Here is an 18,702-nt window from a genome sequence, read left to right on the forward strand (position 1 = left end):
GGTGTTATAACTATTGATTTGGTACATTTTGGTACTGGTACAGAGTATCATCACATTTTATTGCAAAATGAACTCAAATTTCATTGCAAAATTTCAATACACTAACACCAATATGTCCACCAAACTCGAACTCAAATTTCATTGCAAAATGAACTACATATCAGTTACATTTCGACCTAATTGATCATAAGCTTTTCATAGTTTCCACCCAGAAATGTCAACCAATTGCTCAAGACACAGAGCATCATCATAATCACCAAAAACCCAAGAACCAATGACAGAAATGAAACCCCCCAAATCTGATTCTCTTGGTCGTTGGCATGTTCTTTTCTCTTCCAACAGTCTTTTCTGCTTGCATAGTTCTCCAACTTCGTACTCCAATTCCCTTTTTTTCTCTCTCCACCATTTTCAGCTTATCTTCCACTTCTTTCTTCTGTTCTTCTATTAACTTTAGGTCCTCTTCCATTGCTCTCATTTTTCTCAGCAACCCAGGAATTAGTTCTTTTCCTCTTGCATAGGTCGGTGCGTCCAGCCACTCCCAATTATGTCATTTCCTCTATTTCTCTGCAAAGTACTTTTCATAACATCAAAGCTAAACCCATCAAGCAACAAAATAAAATTTCACAGATTAACTTACTCGACTCATCTCACAAGCCTCAAATCGTCTCCCAGGATTTAAATCAGTCCATGAAGTCCAAGTTTTGATATATCCATCGCACCTGCATAACTTCCTCGCACTAGGGCTCGGATTTGTTGATGAAGAAGAAATCTGCGACATTTTTGCGCATCTACTGTTTTTATGTGGCTTCCCAGATTTCCTTCCAATTTCCAAAATTTCAGCACATCTATTGTTTTTATGTGGCTTTCTTCGAATATAAATGGGAATTGGGGATTTATTTGGCGCTAGATTTGACATTTTTCGAAGGGAAGTTGCTGTAGATGGGAGGTTGGACATGCCAGACTTCAAAAGATATATTTGGCCATGAAGTTGACACCACGTTAGTCAGACTTGACAGAAGGACTACTGGTGCAACGAAACACATAGTTGAGTGACCTCTGCAACTAATAATTGAGTTCAGTGACCCAAATGCAAAAACGGGTATAGTTGAGGAACCATTGCTGCGAAAAACCCTATTTTATATAAGCGATATTAGAGAAGTTAGATTCAAACACATAATCTCGGATGCAGAGTATATTCTTAACTGCTTGAGTTTTTTTTTTGTTTTTTTATTTTATTAAAGGCCAAAGGCTAATGACTTTATTCATCAATAGAATGTAAAGAACGCAAATCATTCTGAAGGTAAGAGTGAAGCCAGCTAGGCCCCTCTTCCATACAATAACATATCTCATTATAAGATAAAGCAAATTTGGCTAATTGGTGAGCCACAAAATTACATGTATGAGGTTGGTGTTCCACGGATACGAATACGAAACGACAGAGTAACTCTTTCAGTTCCTCTATCAACTCTCATTCCATGCTCATGTCAAATTCAGTTCGGTTTATGGCGTTAAGCACCTCCAAGCAATCACTTTCAATAATCATCCTTGTGAATCCTGCATCAATTGCCATTTGACAACCTGCAATCATAGCCAAGGCTTCAAAAGCCTCAGGGGAAAGACGCCCAATTAACAGTTTAGCTATGGCACCTATTAATTCCCCATTGGCATTTCGGACTACTGCTCCTAGCCCCATCTTTCTATTTAATTTCAGCAAGTCCCCCTCAGGAGGTTTCCAACAACAAGTAGCAACATGGCGAGGTAACGTAGGCGATAGACATAGATCAACAAAATCCTTATAAAAGACTAGTGATCCATCATAAACTGCAAAAGGGTCTCTTATTACGCCTCCATGGAGACTCTTGTTTCTTTCAGCCCAAATTATCCAACCTATCACTGCGAATAAACATAAATCCTCCTCCTGAAAAGTAGTACGAACATGGTAGAAGGGATCCATGAAAGAACATACCCGTTATGTTCCAACTAGTTGACAGAAAGGGGAACACTTCCAAACTCGTTGTGCAAACTTACAAGACCACAACGCATGCACCAAATCTTCATCAACTCTCAAACAACGAGTACATACACCTGAGGATATCACATGTTGACGTACAAGTCTTAACCACTTGAACTATAAGTCACAATTTGTCAAAACTTAAGTAGGCTAGCTACTACTCGGCCAGGAGAAGAAACCAGGCCCAACTAGTTGATGATCAAAACAGAAGAAAAACAGAGGAAGGCCCAAACAGAGGAAAAACAGAGCGAGGCCCAAACATAGAAAAACAGAACAGCAAGCCCAAAGGCCCCAGACAGAGCAACAGCCACGTTGTCCTGTGGTGAATGTAGTTTATATTTTCTTATATTATTGTGCTCGGTCGGTATCGTGCCACTTATTTTTGTTAGGCGAAATTTATAATTTTACAAGGCAAAAGCTACAATTCATGATTTCACTTTTTACATGACGCTTTTACCTTTACCTTATGCTACCAATGGCAAAATTAAAATACAATAAACTAAAAATCTCTATAATAAAACTACAATTCCATATGCAACCTGAAATCGAAACAAGAATGAATGAGAGTACGAAAGAGTCAGAATAAGAAAGAATGAGAATGAATCATTCTCATTGGACTCCTAATTGACCATTTCTCCCGTAATACCAATATCACATTCCCTAAGGAGTCTCATTCTTAATCTTAAGTAGATCCCTTGTGGGTTTTCATTCTCAAAGTGATAGTGAATGTTAAGAATGACTCACAATGTTTAATCCAGTTCATCTCAACATGGCAAAAAATTCTCCAATTTCACGTGAATAAACATGTCAGAATTCAAGTTTACAATAGGCTCAATGCAGAAGTAGCTTAATGTTTAATTAAGCCCAACCCAGCCTGCTAAGCCACTTCAAACAAACATAGTTTAATCGCAGGTGACAGAGAATGGTTTCTTTCTTTTTATGTTGAGAACTTTTCTTATTTATAGGAACGATAATATACTAAACTCATACATACTACACAAATACTAGGATTCGAATCCATAATCTTGGAAGAACAATTGCTCCAAACCATTACACTATTGAGTCATGTGTACTGGCAGTCTTCTTCTTTGTTTGTTGTTTTTTTTGGGGGAGGGGGGTTTCGAGAGTTATAGCATGACTTATGAACAAACATATTTACGAATCCCAAAAGGCTATAAACCTGATATTTCAACAAGAAAAAGGAGATACAGAAAACACAAATTCAAATTACAGTGATCTTCAAAAACCCTTAATATACAAGATTTAATTAGGCCATTAACTAGAAATAAAAAGATAAAACTTAATGGGGAACCCCTTAATTATGCAGAGCTTCATGCCATTATATCATATGGGACTAAATCTCTCCCCTCAGTAACTGCCTCATTTCCCAACTTCCATTGGAGTATCAAGTGGTGTCTTTTCATTTTGACTGCTGCTAACTGAAAACAGGCAAACTTCCATTATAAACTATAAATCTAAAAAGGCTCTAGCCATGAAAACTAATTTGACACTTAGAACAAAAATAATAATTATGAGATAAAAAAAAGTAGGCTCACGTTTTAGAGTGGAAAGCTCTGAGCTCTTCAGCACGCGCAGCCTTTTTGCAGTGGACACAAACATGCTGCAATTATAAATTAAATAGAATAAAATGAGAACCATAAATCACAAAATAAATCTCCAGCAACAGAAGGTATACAATAATATTATGAATGCTTACTTCCATGGGACATCACCAACAAGCATCCTGTCTTCTTCATGATCCTCATAGAGCAGAGTATATTCCCCATTGCCATGAGTTATTGATTTGGTCTCTCCCTTCTTGTCTTCTTTTTCCACATCAGAACAAACCCTTTGAGCTAAAAATTGAAAAGAAAATAAATATATAATAAATTGCTTATGTAAACCAAAATAAAATGCAAAATAATTTTCCATGATGCCTGAGTTTGTTGAACAGAATTTAACCTGCAAGAAGACCATGGAAGAGTTCATCTATGGCAAGGGAGAGTTTCTCATAACTGTCATAGGCTTTGAGGTTGATTTTTCTTCCAATGGGAACCCCTTCCATGTTGATCTTTACAAACATATGAGGCTTGGAATTAGTATCAGATTTTCCACTGCTCCCCTCCTGCAGAATTTCATTTGGTGACTCCGAATTTGGGGGCTTCGAAAAGCTTGATTTGCAGCTTGCAAGATTTTTCCTGGATGAACGTACTGGAGGCCACCCTACAACTGCAGCTTGTGCAATTCTGGTTTTACTGGAATTAAGCAAAGCAAAAGAAATATATAAATATGAACATGGCTTTTACTGAAACATTTCTATTAAAACACTCAATTAACTCAACAGAAAGATCTTAATCTAAATTAAGTAGGTGGTTGTAACTTGTATGTACTTAATCTAAATTATGGTTAATTGAAGCAAATAAAGCAAGAAAAGCTCAGAGTACCTTTTCTGATCAGAGCCATGAGCTGCAGCAGGATTTGTAAACTCTGAAGCAATAGCAGGATCTGAACATGCCTTCTTATCTGAGTTGTGGAACTCTGCCACTCCAGGGTTGCAGGGTTTGGAAATCATTGGACACTGAAAATGGGAAGGCTTAGGGTTTTGCTGGCACTGACTGCTGGGAGCAGAGTTTGTCAACCACTTGCCCTCTCTCTCTTCTTTTTTCTCTTTAAAAGTTTCATGGCAGACTCTTTTGTGTTCATGAGAAATATTGTTGTTGATGATGATGCAACCAAGAGAGAGAAGAGACTGGTCTTCTCCTGGAGGACCAAGCCTCAGCTCCAGCTTTTTGTCTTCAGATGCAACATAGCTTCTCTTATTATACAACTGACCCATTTCCAAAGCATGCAACAAAAGCCTCAAGAAATTAGAAACTTGGGTTCACTTGAAACTTGGAAAACAGCATGTAAGAATGAACCCCAAGGAAAAATCAGTTGCAGACCAGAGTGTTTGTGTGTGGAGATATATAGCAAATTATTTTCTTCCAATCATCTCCTCTTTTGGAGACCCAATATTGAGTATAGAGCACATGCAATAAAAGGAAAATGGTTGGGTGGGAAGATTCCTTGTCTCAAATTTTACACTCAAAATAGAAAAATATAGAGATGTTCAAAACCAAGTAACAGCCGTGTAGGTGGAATATGTGGCCGGTCACATAGACATGACACTGTGACACATGACCAAGACAGCATTTCAGCTCAAAATACTCAATGTGCCTATATGTGTGGTGTGTGTTTGAGAGTGAGAGAGAGAGAGTCTGCGAATTATTCTTTTCCTTGAAAAAAGGAAAAGAGAGAAAAAACACATGCTTATAATTTCATCTGGGAGCCACCCAACTTGGCCAAGGCCTTGGCACTTTTTGTTGCTATTTTTTCTGATAATGCATGCCACATGTCATAAACTAGTGTTTCACAGATGAGTTAAAAACTAAGTGTTAACACTTGATTAGATGAAAATAATACATGATTTAAAATTGAAATTTGATCAAATTTTAAGTTGTCCCTATCAAATTTAAAGACCTCTCAGTTTAACACTGCATTAAAAGAAAGGGCTAGTGTGGACTTGGGATTAGAATGAAGCAACAGTCAAATAAGTGCAGCCATAGCATTATCTTGTGATTCATGGAGAAGACTTCCTAGTCACTAAAAAGTAGTGGTCCTTTCACTCCCACTAGCTGAAGCCTAAAGCCAAGTCAAGCAAACACTTGCTTGTAAATATCCTTGCATGCACTGATATCTAACAACCTGGTTAAGCTGGTTTAAGAGTGCCATAATTGTGTTTTGCAATAGCTTTTAGGCATGCTCTGCATTTGATGGGTTGGTGGGGGAAGCCTAGCTTTAAGGAAACTTCATTGTTTTGAAGTTTGGCTTTGATTTCTTTCTTTTTGTATATAAGCGACAGTTTAAATTACAGGAAAATAGAGTTTCTCACACACACATTATTCAACTGTCAAAAAAAGTTAAAATATTGATTTGTAAAACAACTCGCTTTTCTTTTTTGGAAAGAAGCAACTGATCATGAAATGTTCAATATCATGTTCAATGAATATAGAATTGAACATAAGGCAAGTCATGATGGTCATCATTGGCAAGGCCACCCTTTTGCAATTGCCATCTCTAGTGGCTAGTGGTGGGCCCCCACATCCCACTAATATAAGAGATTGATCATCACTGCCCTCAATCAGTCAATCAAATCCTGATAAATCCCAACTTCACTTTATACCCTTTTTGCTTTCCTACCTCTCTTGTTCCCCTTCATTATTCTTCACTTCTTTGATTGCTGTTATCATTACAAGTTTTTCTGCGCTCTAAACAAACCAACCAAATGCAAAAACCAAAACACGCTCTTGGGTTACTGATTGCCTTACAGATTTTGGGGCATATCATTTCATCCTATTCTTGTTCTTTTTGATTCATGATATGCACCAAATTCTCTGTCATGGTGATTGTGATGAATAGAAGGCCTGGAATATTTTGCTTTTTTATAATGACTGACATTGAAAAAACAAAAAAAAGAGGCCAACATAATAGATGCATTATTAATATAATTCAGAAGAGTAACATCTGCATTATTGGCACACTAGGATTCAGATTTTTTGGAACATAACTTCTATGGCCCCAACCAAAATTGAAAAACTGCATATTATTCCTTCTGCTAACTTGATATTTTAATGGTGCCCTCTATAACCCTAGGAGCCCACAAAATGGCAAAATGATGCTGCTGCTGGTAGTTCTTTCTCCATGCTATCAACTTGGCACCTCAGAAACGTCGTACCAGTCCTGCTTGTTTCCTCAACTATACAGATTGCAGATATACAAGGCACATAAGAAACCGACATAATTTTTTACGCGCAAAGAAAAAAAAAATTTAAGAACAAATGCAACTGCTCGTTAGTTACCTGAAAGTAAGATTCAAGTTGGATCCTCAAGGTGTGGTGCTCTTGTTTCACTCTCTGGTAAGCCCAGAAGCAGCTGCAAAATCAAACATAAATTCATAATGATGTCACAGCAAGGAGAGAAAGAACTACAACATTGATTGCTACATGTTTATACATGAATATATATCTTACCCTTCAGCATTTCCTGCCAAACAAAATTCCTTAAATTGGGAGCATTCATTCTTCACCTTTATAGCTCCAATGCTGTTAGAAATCTAGCTTTAATGAGCACATTGGAGGAGCAATATATTTACTCAAGCTGATGTTAAAATGAAAGCAAGTAGTATTGGGTTTTTTTTTTTTTTTTTCTCCCTTGGGTACCTTGAGCTGCTACCCTTGAACTGGTGCATGTAATCATCCAGCTTGCCAAAATCAATAGGTCTACTTTGCCTGCATAAATCAATATACAAATGAAGTTCATTTTAGTACTCAGTCATACTTATTATCAATAATCGAAACACAGCGCACGACGACAAACTGGGAGCATGAATAGCGACTGCCAACACATATATAACTAAGACTATTGTTTTACTTACATGGTTTGTTCAATCTTTTGGAACAGTCTAGATGAGTCTTTGTAGAACAATGTCACAATTTCCTCCACAAAATTTGGGTTAGCATCGTCTTCCAAATCCTCCAGCTGTACGAATTGCTGTGAATCGAGGAACTGCTGCAACATTGAACCAAACACATTGAGAAGATGAAGTAGTTGCACAATTTCAGAACTACTAAAATCGAAGAGCCCTGCTATCTATCCTTTTTGTCAAAATAATTAATACCAAATACATCAGCTTAATTATTACGCCAATTTTATTCATTTCTAATATTTTTCAAAAACATAACATTGAAATGGGCTAAATGGGTAACGTGTGGCCAGTGTTGTACATTCAAATTTGGGCCTCGGTGTTGTATTAAAAAAAAGTTGGGCCTTGGTTTATACTGACCGATTTCTAACCCTACCTGTATACTAAAACAGAGCAATACCTACCCGGATTGTTTTCTGCAACACCACCGCTGGTTTAATTCCATTTCTTAATCTTTAAAAAGATAGAAAATTCTACCGACGGGTCTAACTCAATAGAAAAGTGTCAAATTCCAATGACACTTTTAGTAGTGTGTGTGTGAGAAACCCCGTTGTATTAAAAAAAGAGAATATAGAAAATCCTATGAGTGGAAATGCAAATATCAAAGCCAGCCAAACACATTTTGTGAAAACATGAAAAGTATCCGTGCAGAGCAGACGACATGCAGTTTCAAGATGTAAATGGCCTAAAAATAGTTCTGAAACACAGAAAAAAAAAAAAAAAAAAAAAAAAAGGGGGGAGAAGCAAATTATAAAAACCTGCTCAAACAGAGAGCTTCTCTTGAGGGCAACCTGGCGTTGCAATTGGTTTCTGTCCATTCTCTTGGGAAAATCTTAACGTGAAAAATAGGCAACGTTCGAAAACCCCAAAATGAAATCTCTCCTTTCAGAAGTAGGGTAAAGCAGAGAACTCAACAATGGCTTATATTTAGCAAACATGGCAAGCCAACGTATATATATAGGATTTGAGGAGACTGAATAAAGGCACAAAAAAAATCAAGGAGGGGTAGGGTTGGGGGGTTACGTGTCAGGCAAAATATCTTTGCTTGTTTTATCCAATTTGGTTTTGATTTTGGTTTTGGTTTTTTTTATTTTTTTTATTACATTGGGATAAAAGAAATCCTGGAGTTCAGATCATGGGTGCCAAGCAGGGGCGTAGAGGGAGGGCCACAGTCACTGGGTAACCCAGCTCGACCATTTTGGTTTTGGTTTCGGAAGATGTGCATGATTTAATGTCTTCATTTCAATTAAGATGTAATCTTTGATTAGGAGAAAAGAAACCTTCTCGCATAATTGTTGAAAGAAAGCTAACACTGCATTGGCAAGTTCGATAATCTTGCGCCTATTTAAGTAAAATCCTAAAACACCCTAAATACCTTAAGATTGGAAATCACGCAAAGGGAACTTATGTCTCAGTTGTTTTTAAATAACTTCCATATAAATTAAAAATAAATAATTTCCAGTCAAACTCATTGTAAACAACAATATTAAGAGAAGGGGAATCGAAGACTTCGGTGCAGGGATAAATGCTCTTAATCATTTTATCATTTAAATTACTAGAAATTTTTTTTTTTATCATTTTCATTAGCTCTAATGGTTACATGTGTGTATATGAATGAAATGAAGTTATTAAAATTTTCTTTTGATCTAGTATCATTCAGTCCCTACTTCATTAATGAAGATCTTGAGTTTGAATCTCATGCACATGTTTAATAAAAAAACATTAAAAAATAAAAAGAAAACAATGATTCACAAACTAAATTGTCTTAAAATTTATATTTATATATATATATATATATGTTCTTGGGGCAATGTGAAGATAAATACAGCTATATATGTCCCATTGAGGGAGCGTGTCGCACAGACAATGGGCGGTAGGGAGCACACGCATACATCCAGCCTGAGCTGGCTTTGTTGTATGTTTGCAGGATTTCCCATGCCATGCAAATGCAACTTTGGATTGGAACAAATCCTAGAATCTTTTTTTCTTTCATCGATGTGGATTGGGATCGCCACATGAACGTCTCAGAAATTCACAAAAATACTCCCACTTCCACATGTAACAAGATCTACTCCCAAAGTTCCCAGGTGCTTATTCCATCTCTCCCTCATCTCTCCTCATCGTCATTCTTGCTTGGGTGGAATTTTTTTTCTGTTTCATTCGGTGGGACTTGGGACTGGGACTCAAAGGAAGCAAAAGGAGTAGGTCAAGCAAATTATCGAGCATACACTATACGCAACGAAATGCGGAATCAAACCAAACCAAACACATTGGTTTGGTTCGGCTATGCAACTAGTTTGAGGTCTAAATCAAACCAATACGAACCGTGACACTACACTGGGCCATGTATGGTTTACTGGCTCCCAACCCTAGCCTTACTGATAATACAAACTAGTTTGTATTTCAAAATTATGAGTATGACTGGGTAATGATTCAAGGGAAATTTCCCAATAGATGACGTGTGGGAAGGGTCACAGATTTTCACTCAACTACCCAAAGGAAGCAACTCCAGCTTTCTTTTACAAGGCACTCAATATCAAATCTCATTATTCTATTGACGTATACAAATAAGGATAAAGTATAAATGAATATAGCATAATATATAACCAATACTGCTTAGAGTAGTAAATACTAAATAATGATTGAGATGAGAATATAAACCTTTTAGAATAGCAAAGCAGTATCACAGTGGTCCTTGTCATGTCTCTCTGTCTCTGCAAGTCTCAGAAAAATGTTAAAAGGAAATGGAAGAAAGAAGAACAGAGAGGAAACGCACCCTTTATTCTCTTGCCACAAGAGAGAGAGAGAGAGAGAGAGAGAGAGAGATTTTAAGAGTGGCATTGACTTCTCACCGTCTTTGTCCGTAATTTTGCAGATGCGTGGTCACAGCTCCTCTTTTGTAAAGAAAAAACAAGGCCATGGGTGGACCGAAGGGGAAGGGAATATGAGATTATGTTTTTTTTCTAACTTTCCAATCATTGGATGGATTTATATTCTCTCTTTCTATCACTATCTTCTATGTTGATAAGAATCCATCCACAGACGTGATAAACCCTACATGTCACGTAGGGCTTAAGCTTCTAACCAAACACGGCCTTCCTAAAATCAAATCTCCAAAATCACAGGGAACTAATTTCAAGAAACAAGAGGCAACGGTGACGAGATGATAAACGCGTCATAAATTATTATACAGACTGCTTCAACAATGAAGCTGCAGTCCTTAATTTCAATGATTCAGAGAGATTAAATCCTACTGTAAGCACCAACAGAGCAAACAATATTTTATTAAATAGTCACATAATAATACATAGCAGACTACCAATCCACTGAATAATAACGAATGAAAAATACACCTATCCGTTTATACCCAAACAAAAACACCTATTTGGATGGAGGCAACTACAACAACTAAGATTTAAGGCCTTCACATTAAAATATCTTTTCACTCATCAAGAATATGCTTATGGTTGTTATGCTCCAAAAGAAAAATTGTGGCGGATGATCCATCATCCAAAGTAAACTTTGAAGTTTCTGTCTTACTGGTCGTTTCACATGAATTCTACCCTGCAGCATTGGTTCTGCTCATCTACGCAAGAATCCCATTGCCTGGTAGACATTATGGAGTGTAGCATCAGCTATACCTGCAGCTTTCGTAGCACCTTCTGCCAAAATTCCATCCAAATAAGCTGAGTCAGAAATGATTTCCTCGTAGCGAACCTGCAAAAGCAGAAAATGCAATGATGACAGGGAATACCACAACGAATGATGGAACAATATGGTACACTTTCTGGCAAGTGAAAAAAGGCCATCTCCATAAATTGAAGAGTGGAGCGAATCAATAAGTTGATGGGACATAAAACATCAATAAATCTTTGGCAGAACAATACAAAGTTGTGCACATAAAGCAGATAAAAAATATACACATCATAGGTATATAATCACAGATTTGAAGCATAACAACTGCCAGAAATCACTTAGAAAGCTATATTCTCCACCAATTCATTCAAATAAATGTGCAGTTGTACATAGCAAATACAGTCAGTTTAACAGCTTAAAAACAATCATCTCAGCAAAACTGATGAAGACATGGGAAAACAGAAACCTATATACCTGAACAGATGATTCACATATAAACAAAGGTTCAACAGATATGATGGCAGTTCCAACCTAAAATCTTAGGAAAAGTCTGACAGCTAGCTAGTGCTGTTCATGAATTTTTACCACAATGACTAAAGTGCGGCTAAATTCTCAATCACAACTCCAAAACATAGAAACTACATAAAAAACTAAGCCTGCATTATCTCCAGTATCGAAGGATAAAATATGCACTTAAGTCCTGATCGATTGGCACAACCAACCAGCCAAATATTAATTGTCCTGTAAACATCACCTATTGAAAAAGCATCATATTTAGATGTCGAAACCTGGATGGGTTGCAGATGATCAATCAGCGCATCAGCTAGGAGTGACTTAAATGTGCCCCAGTTCATATCTCGGCATTCTTCTGCAACTTCCTGCAATAATAAAGGTGTACCAGAGATGGTCAGTCATCTTCAAATGGTATGAAAAAAAACTTCACCAGAAAAAGTTGAAGTCCATGCATCTATATATAATGAAAAGCACTAAACAGATGGGCTACAAAGAAGTTAAAGAAGTAAACAAATAGATTCATTACCTCTTTCGTCTTTCCCGAAATCAGCTGATATATTGAGAGAAGGTTGTTGCACTCAGGCCTTTCAGGATTATCAAATTCCATGCTGTAAGAAATAGGATTATCAAACAACAACACAGAAGAGTTTTAGTATTATGACCAGAAATAGGATTATGACTCCAACACTAAACATGGACAGAAGAAAATTAACAAAGCAGAACATCAAAAGAGAGGAAGCTTTAAGTGATTACAAATGGAAGATAGGTATTCACCCTGGAAATGAGTCAGTTTTGCACCTCTTTATTTTGTTTGCTATTACCTATAGAACAATTAAGCCATTTAGATCAAGTTGATGAGGGGAACAAAATGAAACTGGGAAAAGGATAATGAAAAAACAAAATAGGTAGGTCACATAGATTCTCCATAAGAAATGTATAGACTTGAGGCAAGCTAGACGAGTTTGCGATAGTCAACTCAACACCCATAATATGCTTAACTTTGGTTATGTGAAAAGTAATAACAACTAAAAATAAAACAGGTCAAGCATACTTGCCGCATATCATATCAAAAACAAGAAGTGGGTAAAATTTCTGTTTCTCACATCTTTAGGGTCAAGAAGATTGATCCGGGACTGATCAGAAGGCGCAGACTTGGACATCTATAATATTGAAACCAAAAGAATGTCAGTAAGCATGAGAAAAGTCTGTTATTTGTGTTATTGATGATATTACTTCCTTAAAAACATTAAATACACTAGGTGCACGCCTACAAATAGGTGGGAACTAGCCATAAAATTAAAATGTATGGAAAAACTGGAATTTTGATCACTGTTACGTATACCCTAGATTGTGTAAATAAGTTTTCCAAGGATCTTATTTCATACTCACTACTATGAGATACTATGATGATAATCGTAACAATATTAGACAACAAAATTTGTCCAAGTCTTGGGGTATTATTCTTTCCTTTTTTCGTTTGGCCTACAAAATTATTAGGTCCAAATTAACATAATTTTCATCACCATTTTCTCTTCAATTTCCTCACTTTACCATAATTAATCACAACTGCCAGACCCACCCACCCTCATGCACATTCTATCAATTTCCTTTCAATTTCTTCCTTGGAATCCATAATAGGAGAGATAACTCAGCAGTAAAAGATTTGTTTATTTTAATTTTATTTACCAAAAAACAGACTTACCTGCTAGAATGATAGAGGACTAAATGAGAGAATTTTGAAGACACAAGAAAAGAGTTCAAAAAAAGAGATTGAGGAATTCAAGAGAAGTGGGCTGTGGAGTATAGCCTAAACAAACTTTTTTTTCTAATTGTGTGTTAGGCTAGTTAGTCAGGGCAGTGTGTCCGTCCCCTTGCACTAAAGTTCGAGTCCCCCTCCCCTTAAATTAGATTAATTTAAAGTATAAATTTTTCTTTTGTCTAATTAACTTCTAATCAAATTCGTAAGAGGAGGGAAAGTATTCATATCCTCAAGTGCTTGGAGTGCTATAGAAACTTGATTGAGTACATAATTATTTTGGTCATCTGATACTGACAGACTCTAGGAGACATTTCAAAAGTAATATCAATTCAGGTAAGAAAAAGCCCATAAAATAAAAATGAAGGACGTCAACACTGTAGAGAATAATAATTTAAACAGAAAAAGAGATATACATTATTCGCAGTGTGTAATTATAGGAGAACACGAAATATAAATAACCTTGGAAAGACCATCAGTAAGGGACATCACTCGTGCTCCAACTGGTGGTATAAGAGGCTCAGGAACCTAAGGAAGAAAAGACATTTCCATTACTTATGTTATTGATGAGCCCAAGTTAAGGATTATCAACCAAAAAAGAAAATACACCTTAAAAACTGAACCACCTCGCCTGCAAAAACATATAAAATATAAAGGTCAAGTTCTATGCAGAGGATTTTTATAAATTAAAAAAAGCTCTATGGAGAGAAAGTGAAGCCAGAAAATGATAAGAGTGAACAATTAAACGAATATTTTTATGTTTAAGTTGTAATATAGCTTCTCACCCTCCCAATTTTTTCCATTTCCTTCCACCAAATAAGTGATTAACACGCTCCGCTAGCTCACGTGTCAACTCCAAATGCTGCTTTTGATCTTCACCAACTGGGACAAAGTCAGACTACAGAAGCATCCAGGTGAACATAAGAATAACGTAGAGTAATGATTAACATATCAAGGCTATCAATGCATACTTAAACAAGCACACAAAAAACCATTGCTTTAATACTCCTTGATTATCACACCTCCTTGCAACTCAAGCCTTCCATCCAACAGGAAATGAACCCAAAATCTCACTCTGCACTCCGTACTTATGGAGACAGAAATTACCTGATATAAAATTTCACATTCTGTTAAATAAGCTGCAAAGTTTGAGGATTACCTGATATAAAAGAATATCAGAAGCCATCAAAACAGGGTAAGTCAACAGACCAACACCAACATTTTCATCCCCCTACAATAGCAAAACTAAAGTAAGGCAATTAACTTCAATCGTACATAATAACATGTAAACAACTGTCAAAAAAATAATATGGGCAGTATAAAGTTATTTCTGTGAAGAAATACAACAATTAATTTGAAATATGAATGTCATTGGGAAATGTACATTAGCAGTGACAAATGATAAATACACAGCATAGTAGAAAACTACAATATGCATAGCATGGCATAAGTCAAACCAGAAAGTTTGCTGGTGATGTTCAAAGTTGTGTAGTCAGTAGCTTCTGGAACGTAAATAATCAATGCTAGCTTAGTGAAAATTTCATTTTAATGTTCAATAATCGATAGAAGTTAATCAATTCTTTCTCCTCTGGATAGAATAACAGGGTGAGACCGATAAAGACTCTAACACATCGACCAGAATCAAATGGACTAGTATAAGTTTTTCTTATAAGTATAACATGTCCTCATTGAGAACATTTTAGATTAGATACAGAACAATGATAGAGCTGTCATACAGCTAAAAACTCACCGCCTTGCGCGATTTCTCTTTAAACTGAATCATTCTATTAAGCCAACCAACAGGTGTGACAGAACTTAAAAGCCACATCAACTCTGCATGGGCACGAACATGAGACTGCACAAAGACAGATGCCTACACTTGCAAAATCATAAATAAGATATTCAGCAGAAGTACAATCTTCTAAACAACAGTGCAAAGGACCAATATTTGCACTACACCTTGGAGGTGTCCACTCCACATGCCAAATAAAGAGCTGCGGTATCCCTTGTTGCCTTGGATAATTGTTGTGCATCATACGGCAATGTAATCTGTAAGCAAAAACTTTGAAAATCATCACCGAGATCCATTTTCCATTCCGAGGAAAACAAACCCTGAGCCTCAATTTTTCTCCTTAAATTCATATATCCACAATGTTGACGCAATAACAGGATACTTTGGAGATCGAATTTGAAAGTTCAAGTTTTAACATCATGAATGCTTTAGGGAAAGAAAGAAAGGAAAAAAAAATAGATTTTACAGTTCACACACACCCACCACACAAAAGGTAGACAATATGTGCTGTTGTATTTATTTAAATAGACGAGTATGAATCCTCTAACATGAAAGAGTATTGTTTCCAAAATAAATTATTATTCAAAGAGAACTTGTATCAATATCCACGAGTTATTTTCAGGGATACCACATAAAAGGTTAAAAACAACAAATCAATGGATATAATAAGTGAATGATTCTGCTGTAATATATCCCTGTGGCACTGGCACCACCACATGAAGAAGCAACTGAAATGGAAGAAGAAGAAAGTTAAAAGAACTGGAAAGCCATACCGCATGGAGGTCCACAATGAAAAAGAAAGTATCATATGTATTCTGCAACAACAGAAGCCACATTGCAAATTAGCATTACCATGTAAATACATAATATGCAAGTAACTATTTTCCAAATCAAACAATTTGTTACTACCTGCAACAGAATCCAATTTCTTATGGCTCCAAGATAATTCCCTAGGTGAATAGAACCCGTCGGCTGGACTCCAGACACTATCCTCTTCCTATAAATGGAAAACTCAATGAGACTGACCATAAATCTAATCTAATTACTATTCACATGTGTTTGTGTGACAGACCCATGTGCAAGCCAAAAAGAAAAAAGAAAACACTTAAAATTACATGAGTTTGGCATTAATGCAAACAAGATAATATACATAATAAATAAAACGGTTAATTATACATGAAATTTAAATACTAACATTCGAAAATCGATGAGAACGGAAATGAAATTGGACGAAAATCAATCAATGTCTAAATCAAAGAGCCATAAAACTGTAACAACAGCCTTCCGAGCTAGAACACTCAACCTAGCCACTATCAATCACAATGCAGCCAAGAAATCGATGGAACATATACGACTAAGAATCTAGTAACAGTAAGGATTACTTTACAGAGCTCGGAGAAGTCTCTGGACCAGCGGGTTGCAAGAGCGAAGCGCTACAGCAGCACCGAAAACCAGAGCCATTACGGGCGCTTAGAAGCCGATGCTGAGGATTTGAACTAGGTCTTTTCCAGCGCCTGATTTGAAATCCACCATAGCACCTGCTTCGAAAAATAAAAAATAATTTAAAAAACGTACAAATGTGAAGCTTGTACTGGAAATTAAAGCCAGTGGAGAGAGCATTAGAGAGAGAGGGAGTACAGTGAGGTTGCTAAGCGTGGAGAAGAGTTGGCGAGGAAGTGAGAGAAGACCACGCGACCCATGGCCTTGCTTTTTCGCGGCTTGGAGATTTTATCCTCGAAGCTCTTATATATGCCACAGCGAAGAGATAGAGAGCTTGACGACGGGTGCGGAAACCAAATTTGAGAGATTAACGGGTGCCTGCTGTAAGTAAAAGCAGAAAAGGGAGGCAATCACAAATGGTTCCGATGTTTACGAAATTATCAACTTTCTTCCTTAACTTTTTTTTGTAACACTAATGGACTCCTTAAATCACCTCCTAAGATAAATTTTAAGGAGAACTCGCAAAAAATACAACTCTAACCACGTTCCCTATCCACCTCCTAAAATATGAAGTCCTCTAGGAGCTCCTAAATCTGATAATAGAGAAATAACTCCTAGTGACTCCTTATAATTTAATGCTGCTTTATTTAATGAGTATTTCAAACCTTTATTTAAGGCTAACTATTTTATTTTTTTTAAAATAGAGATGGACCAATCAAAAAAGAGTTATAGCATTTATGACTCTCCAAATTAGGGAGTATGGTTGGAGTTGAAATTTTTTAGAGAGCTCCTAAAATAGCTTTTTTATATTCTTTGCCAAATTTTAGCTCAGAAATAGAGAACATCATTGTGGATACTCTAATGATTCTTAAGGTTACCTTCTACACATCAAAATGGTCAATGTTGTTAGCTTTCGTCAAATTTTCTGTTAAATTGTTGATGTGGCACATGCATGGAGCCCACACATCCAATGGTATAGAGCCGCGTGATTTTAAATATAATATAATAAATTTTAAAAACCTTGAAATTCATAAAAAATAATAAATTAAAAGCAACTTAAATATTTTTATATATTTTTAAATATCTTTCATGCGCTGTTCAGAGAGAGATATATATATATATATATAAATATATACATATAAATAAATAAAAGATTTAAGTTGCTTTTAGTTTTTTTATTTATGAATTTTAAGTTTTAAAACTATTTAAAATATATTATATTATATTTAAAGTCATGTGGTTCTATATGATTGGATGTGTGGGCTCCACACATGTGTCACGTCATCAATTTAACAGAAAATTTGGCGAAAACTATTGGCATAGACCACTTTGATGTGTGGATTCTAACCTTAAGGATCATTAGTGTCACAAAAAAAGTTAGGGACGAAATGTGATAATTTCGCAAACTTCAGGGACCATTTGTGATAAAAAAAACCTAATTTAAAAGTTCATGGTATTCAATAACGATCTATAAAATTTTGGGTGTGAAACTTTTTAAAGTCCATTCAAATTTAGAGCTATTCAATCATTATTTTAAAAAAAATGGGCATATTAAAAAAAATCATTGACTTTAAAGAAAATACCCAAAATAGTGAATTTCGATTGATTTTAGACTTCATTTTAAGTCATGCCAAATCTTTGCTTCCCTCCTAAATTTTTTTTATAAAAATATATTTTTTACTCTCAAGATATAAAACATCTACTACCACCATCTTGTCATGACTATTGCCACCGTGTCGCCTCCATCACCCCTACCACTCCTCCTCCACCACAATCATTGTCATTACCACAATCCCCACCGCCACCACTACTTGAGATGATTATTACTGCCACTCTCCCCACCACTATTGATGCATCTACCATCCCTATTATCACTGTCTCTACTACCACCACCAATATAAAATATGATAACCTATCTCTATTTCGAATTTATAGAAGTTTGTAAAAATCTATCAAACATATAATAAGATTCTAATAAATTTCTTCAAAATCCTTATAAAATTCAATTAAAGTATATGTGGAGTTTATGAAAA

At 36.0% G+C, this 18,702-nt stretch overlaps 3 protein-coding genes across 7 annotated transcripts; all 3 read right to left on the minus strand.

Moving 5' to 3' along the window:
• LOC18793568 (auxin-responsive protein IAA2) lies at positions 3,082-5,244 on the minus strand. Of its 2 annotated transcripts, none has more exons than XM_020556087.1 (5): positions 4,456-5,244; positions 3,974-4,266; positions 3,729-3,837; positions 3,568-3,632; positions 3,082-3,450 (listed from the first exon to the last, which is right to left on the minus strand). In XM_020556087.1, the coding sequence occupies exons 1-5, from the start codon at positions 4,845-4,847 to the stop codon at positions 3,392-3,394; spliced, it is 918 nt and encodes a 305-aa protein (XP_020411676.1). In that variant the 5' UTR covers positions 4,848-5,244; the 3' UTR covers positions 3,082-3,391. The 2 variants fall into 2 exon arrangements, with proteins under 2 accessions (XP_020411676.1, XP_007223404.2); XM_007223342.2 differs by having other exon boundaries at positions 3,729-3,867; positions 4,456-5,235.
• On the minus strand, positions 6,523-8,894 carry LOC18789841 (histidine-containing phosphotransfer protein 4). Of its 2 annotated transcripts, none has more exons than XM_020554715.1 (6): positions 8,291-8,894; positions 7,485-7,615; positions 7,270-7,338; positions 7,081-7,152; positions 6,910-6,982; positions 6,523-6,806 (listed from the first exon to the last, which is right to left on the minus strand). In XM_020554715.1, exons 1-6 carry the CDS (start codon positions 8,348-8,350, stop codon positions 6,771-6,773), a joined length of 441 nt encoding a protein of 146 aa, XP_020410304.1. In that variant the 5' UTR covers positions 8,351-8,894; the 3' UTR covers positions 6,523-6,770. The 2 variants fall into 2 exon arrangements, with proteins under 2 accessions (XP_020410304.1, XP_020410302.1); XM_020554713.1 differs by having other exon boundaries at positions 7,485-7,618; positions 8,291-8,891.
• On the minus strand, positions 10,791-17,062 carry LOC18791307 (tryptophan--tRNA ligase, chloroplastic/mitochondrial). 3 transcript variants are annotated; one of them, XM_020563487.1, is made up of 15 exons: positions 16,868-17,062; positions 16,612-16,770; positions 16,139-16,226; positions 16,003-16,044; positions 15,397-15,486; positions 15,188-15,310; positions 14,597-14,668; positions 14,223-14,335; positions 14,047-14,068; positions 13,900-13,965; positions 12,785-12,841; positions 12,456-12,502; positions 12,208-12,289; positions 11,957-12,046; positions 10,791-11,249 (listed from the first exon to the last, which is right to left on the minus strand). In XM_020563487.1, exons 1-15 carry the CDS (start codon positions 16,927-16,929, stop codon positions 11,115-11,117), a joined length of 1,248 nt encoding a protein of 415 aa, XP_020419076.1. In that variant the 5' UTR covers positions 16,930-17,062; the 3' UTR covers positions 10,791-11,114. The 3 variants fall into 3 exon arrangements, with proteins under 3 accessions (XP_020419076.1, XP_007221585.2, XP_020419493.1); XM_007221523.2 differs by having other exon boundaries at positions 16,617-16,767; positions 16,868-17,061; XM_020563904.1 differs by having other exon boundaries at positions 16,612-16,767; positions 16,868-17,061.

The sequence above is a fragment of the Prunus persica genome, chromosome G1 (genome assembly GCF_000346465.2).
Source record: "Prunus persica cultivar Lovell chromosome G1, Prunus_persica_NCBIv2, whole genome shotgun sequence".
NCBI lineage: Eukaryota > Viridiplantae > Streptophyta > Magnoliopsida > Rosales > Rosaceae > Prunus > Prunus persica.

Bases quoted from the DNA above. Each gene is read 5' to 3' on its own strand.
- LOC18793568 (XM_007223342.2), bottom strand. From the start codon at position 4,847: ATGGGTCAGTTGTATAATAAGAGAAGCTATGTTGCATCTGAAGACAAA. The intron at 4,267-4,455 runs GTACTCTGAGCT...GCTTAATTCCAG, and splicing joins CATGGCTCTGATCAGAAAAG to TAAAACCAGAATTGCACAAG. The intron at 3,633-3,728 runs GTAAGCATTCAT...TTATAATTGCAG, and splicing joins GTTGGTGATGTCCCATGGAA to CATGTTTGTGTCCACTGCAA.
- LOC18789841 (XM_020554713.1), bottom strand. From the start codon at position 8,350: ATGGACAGAAACCAATTGCAACGCCAGGTTGCCCTCAAGAGAAGCTCT. The intron at 7,153-7,269 runs GTACCCAAGGGA...GATTTCTAACAG, and splicing joins TTCAAGGGTAGCAGCTCAAG to CATTGGAGCTATAAAGGTGA. The intron at 6,807-6,909 runs GTAACTAACGAG...CAATCTGTATAG, and splicing joins AACTTGAATCTTACTTTCAG to TTGAGGAAACAAGCAGGACT.
- LOC18791307 (XM_020563487.1), bottom strand. From the start codon at position 16,929: ATGGGTCGCGTGGTCTTCTCTCACTTCCTCGCCAACTCTTCTCCACGC. The intron at 16,045-16,138 runs GTAGTAACAAAT...CTGTTGTTGCAG, and splicing joins GAAATTGGATTCTGTTGCAG to AATACATATGATACTTTCTT. The intron at 15,311-15,396 runs GTGTAGTGCAAA...TTGCAAGTGTAG, and splicing joins GTGGAGTGGACACCTCCAAG to GCATCTGTCTTTGTGCAGTC.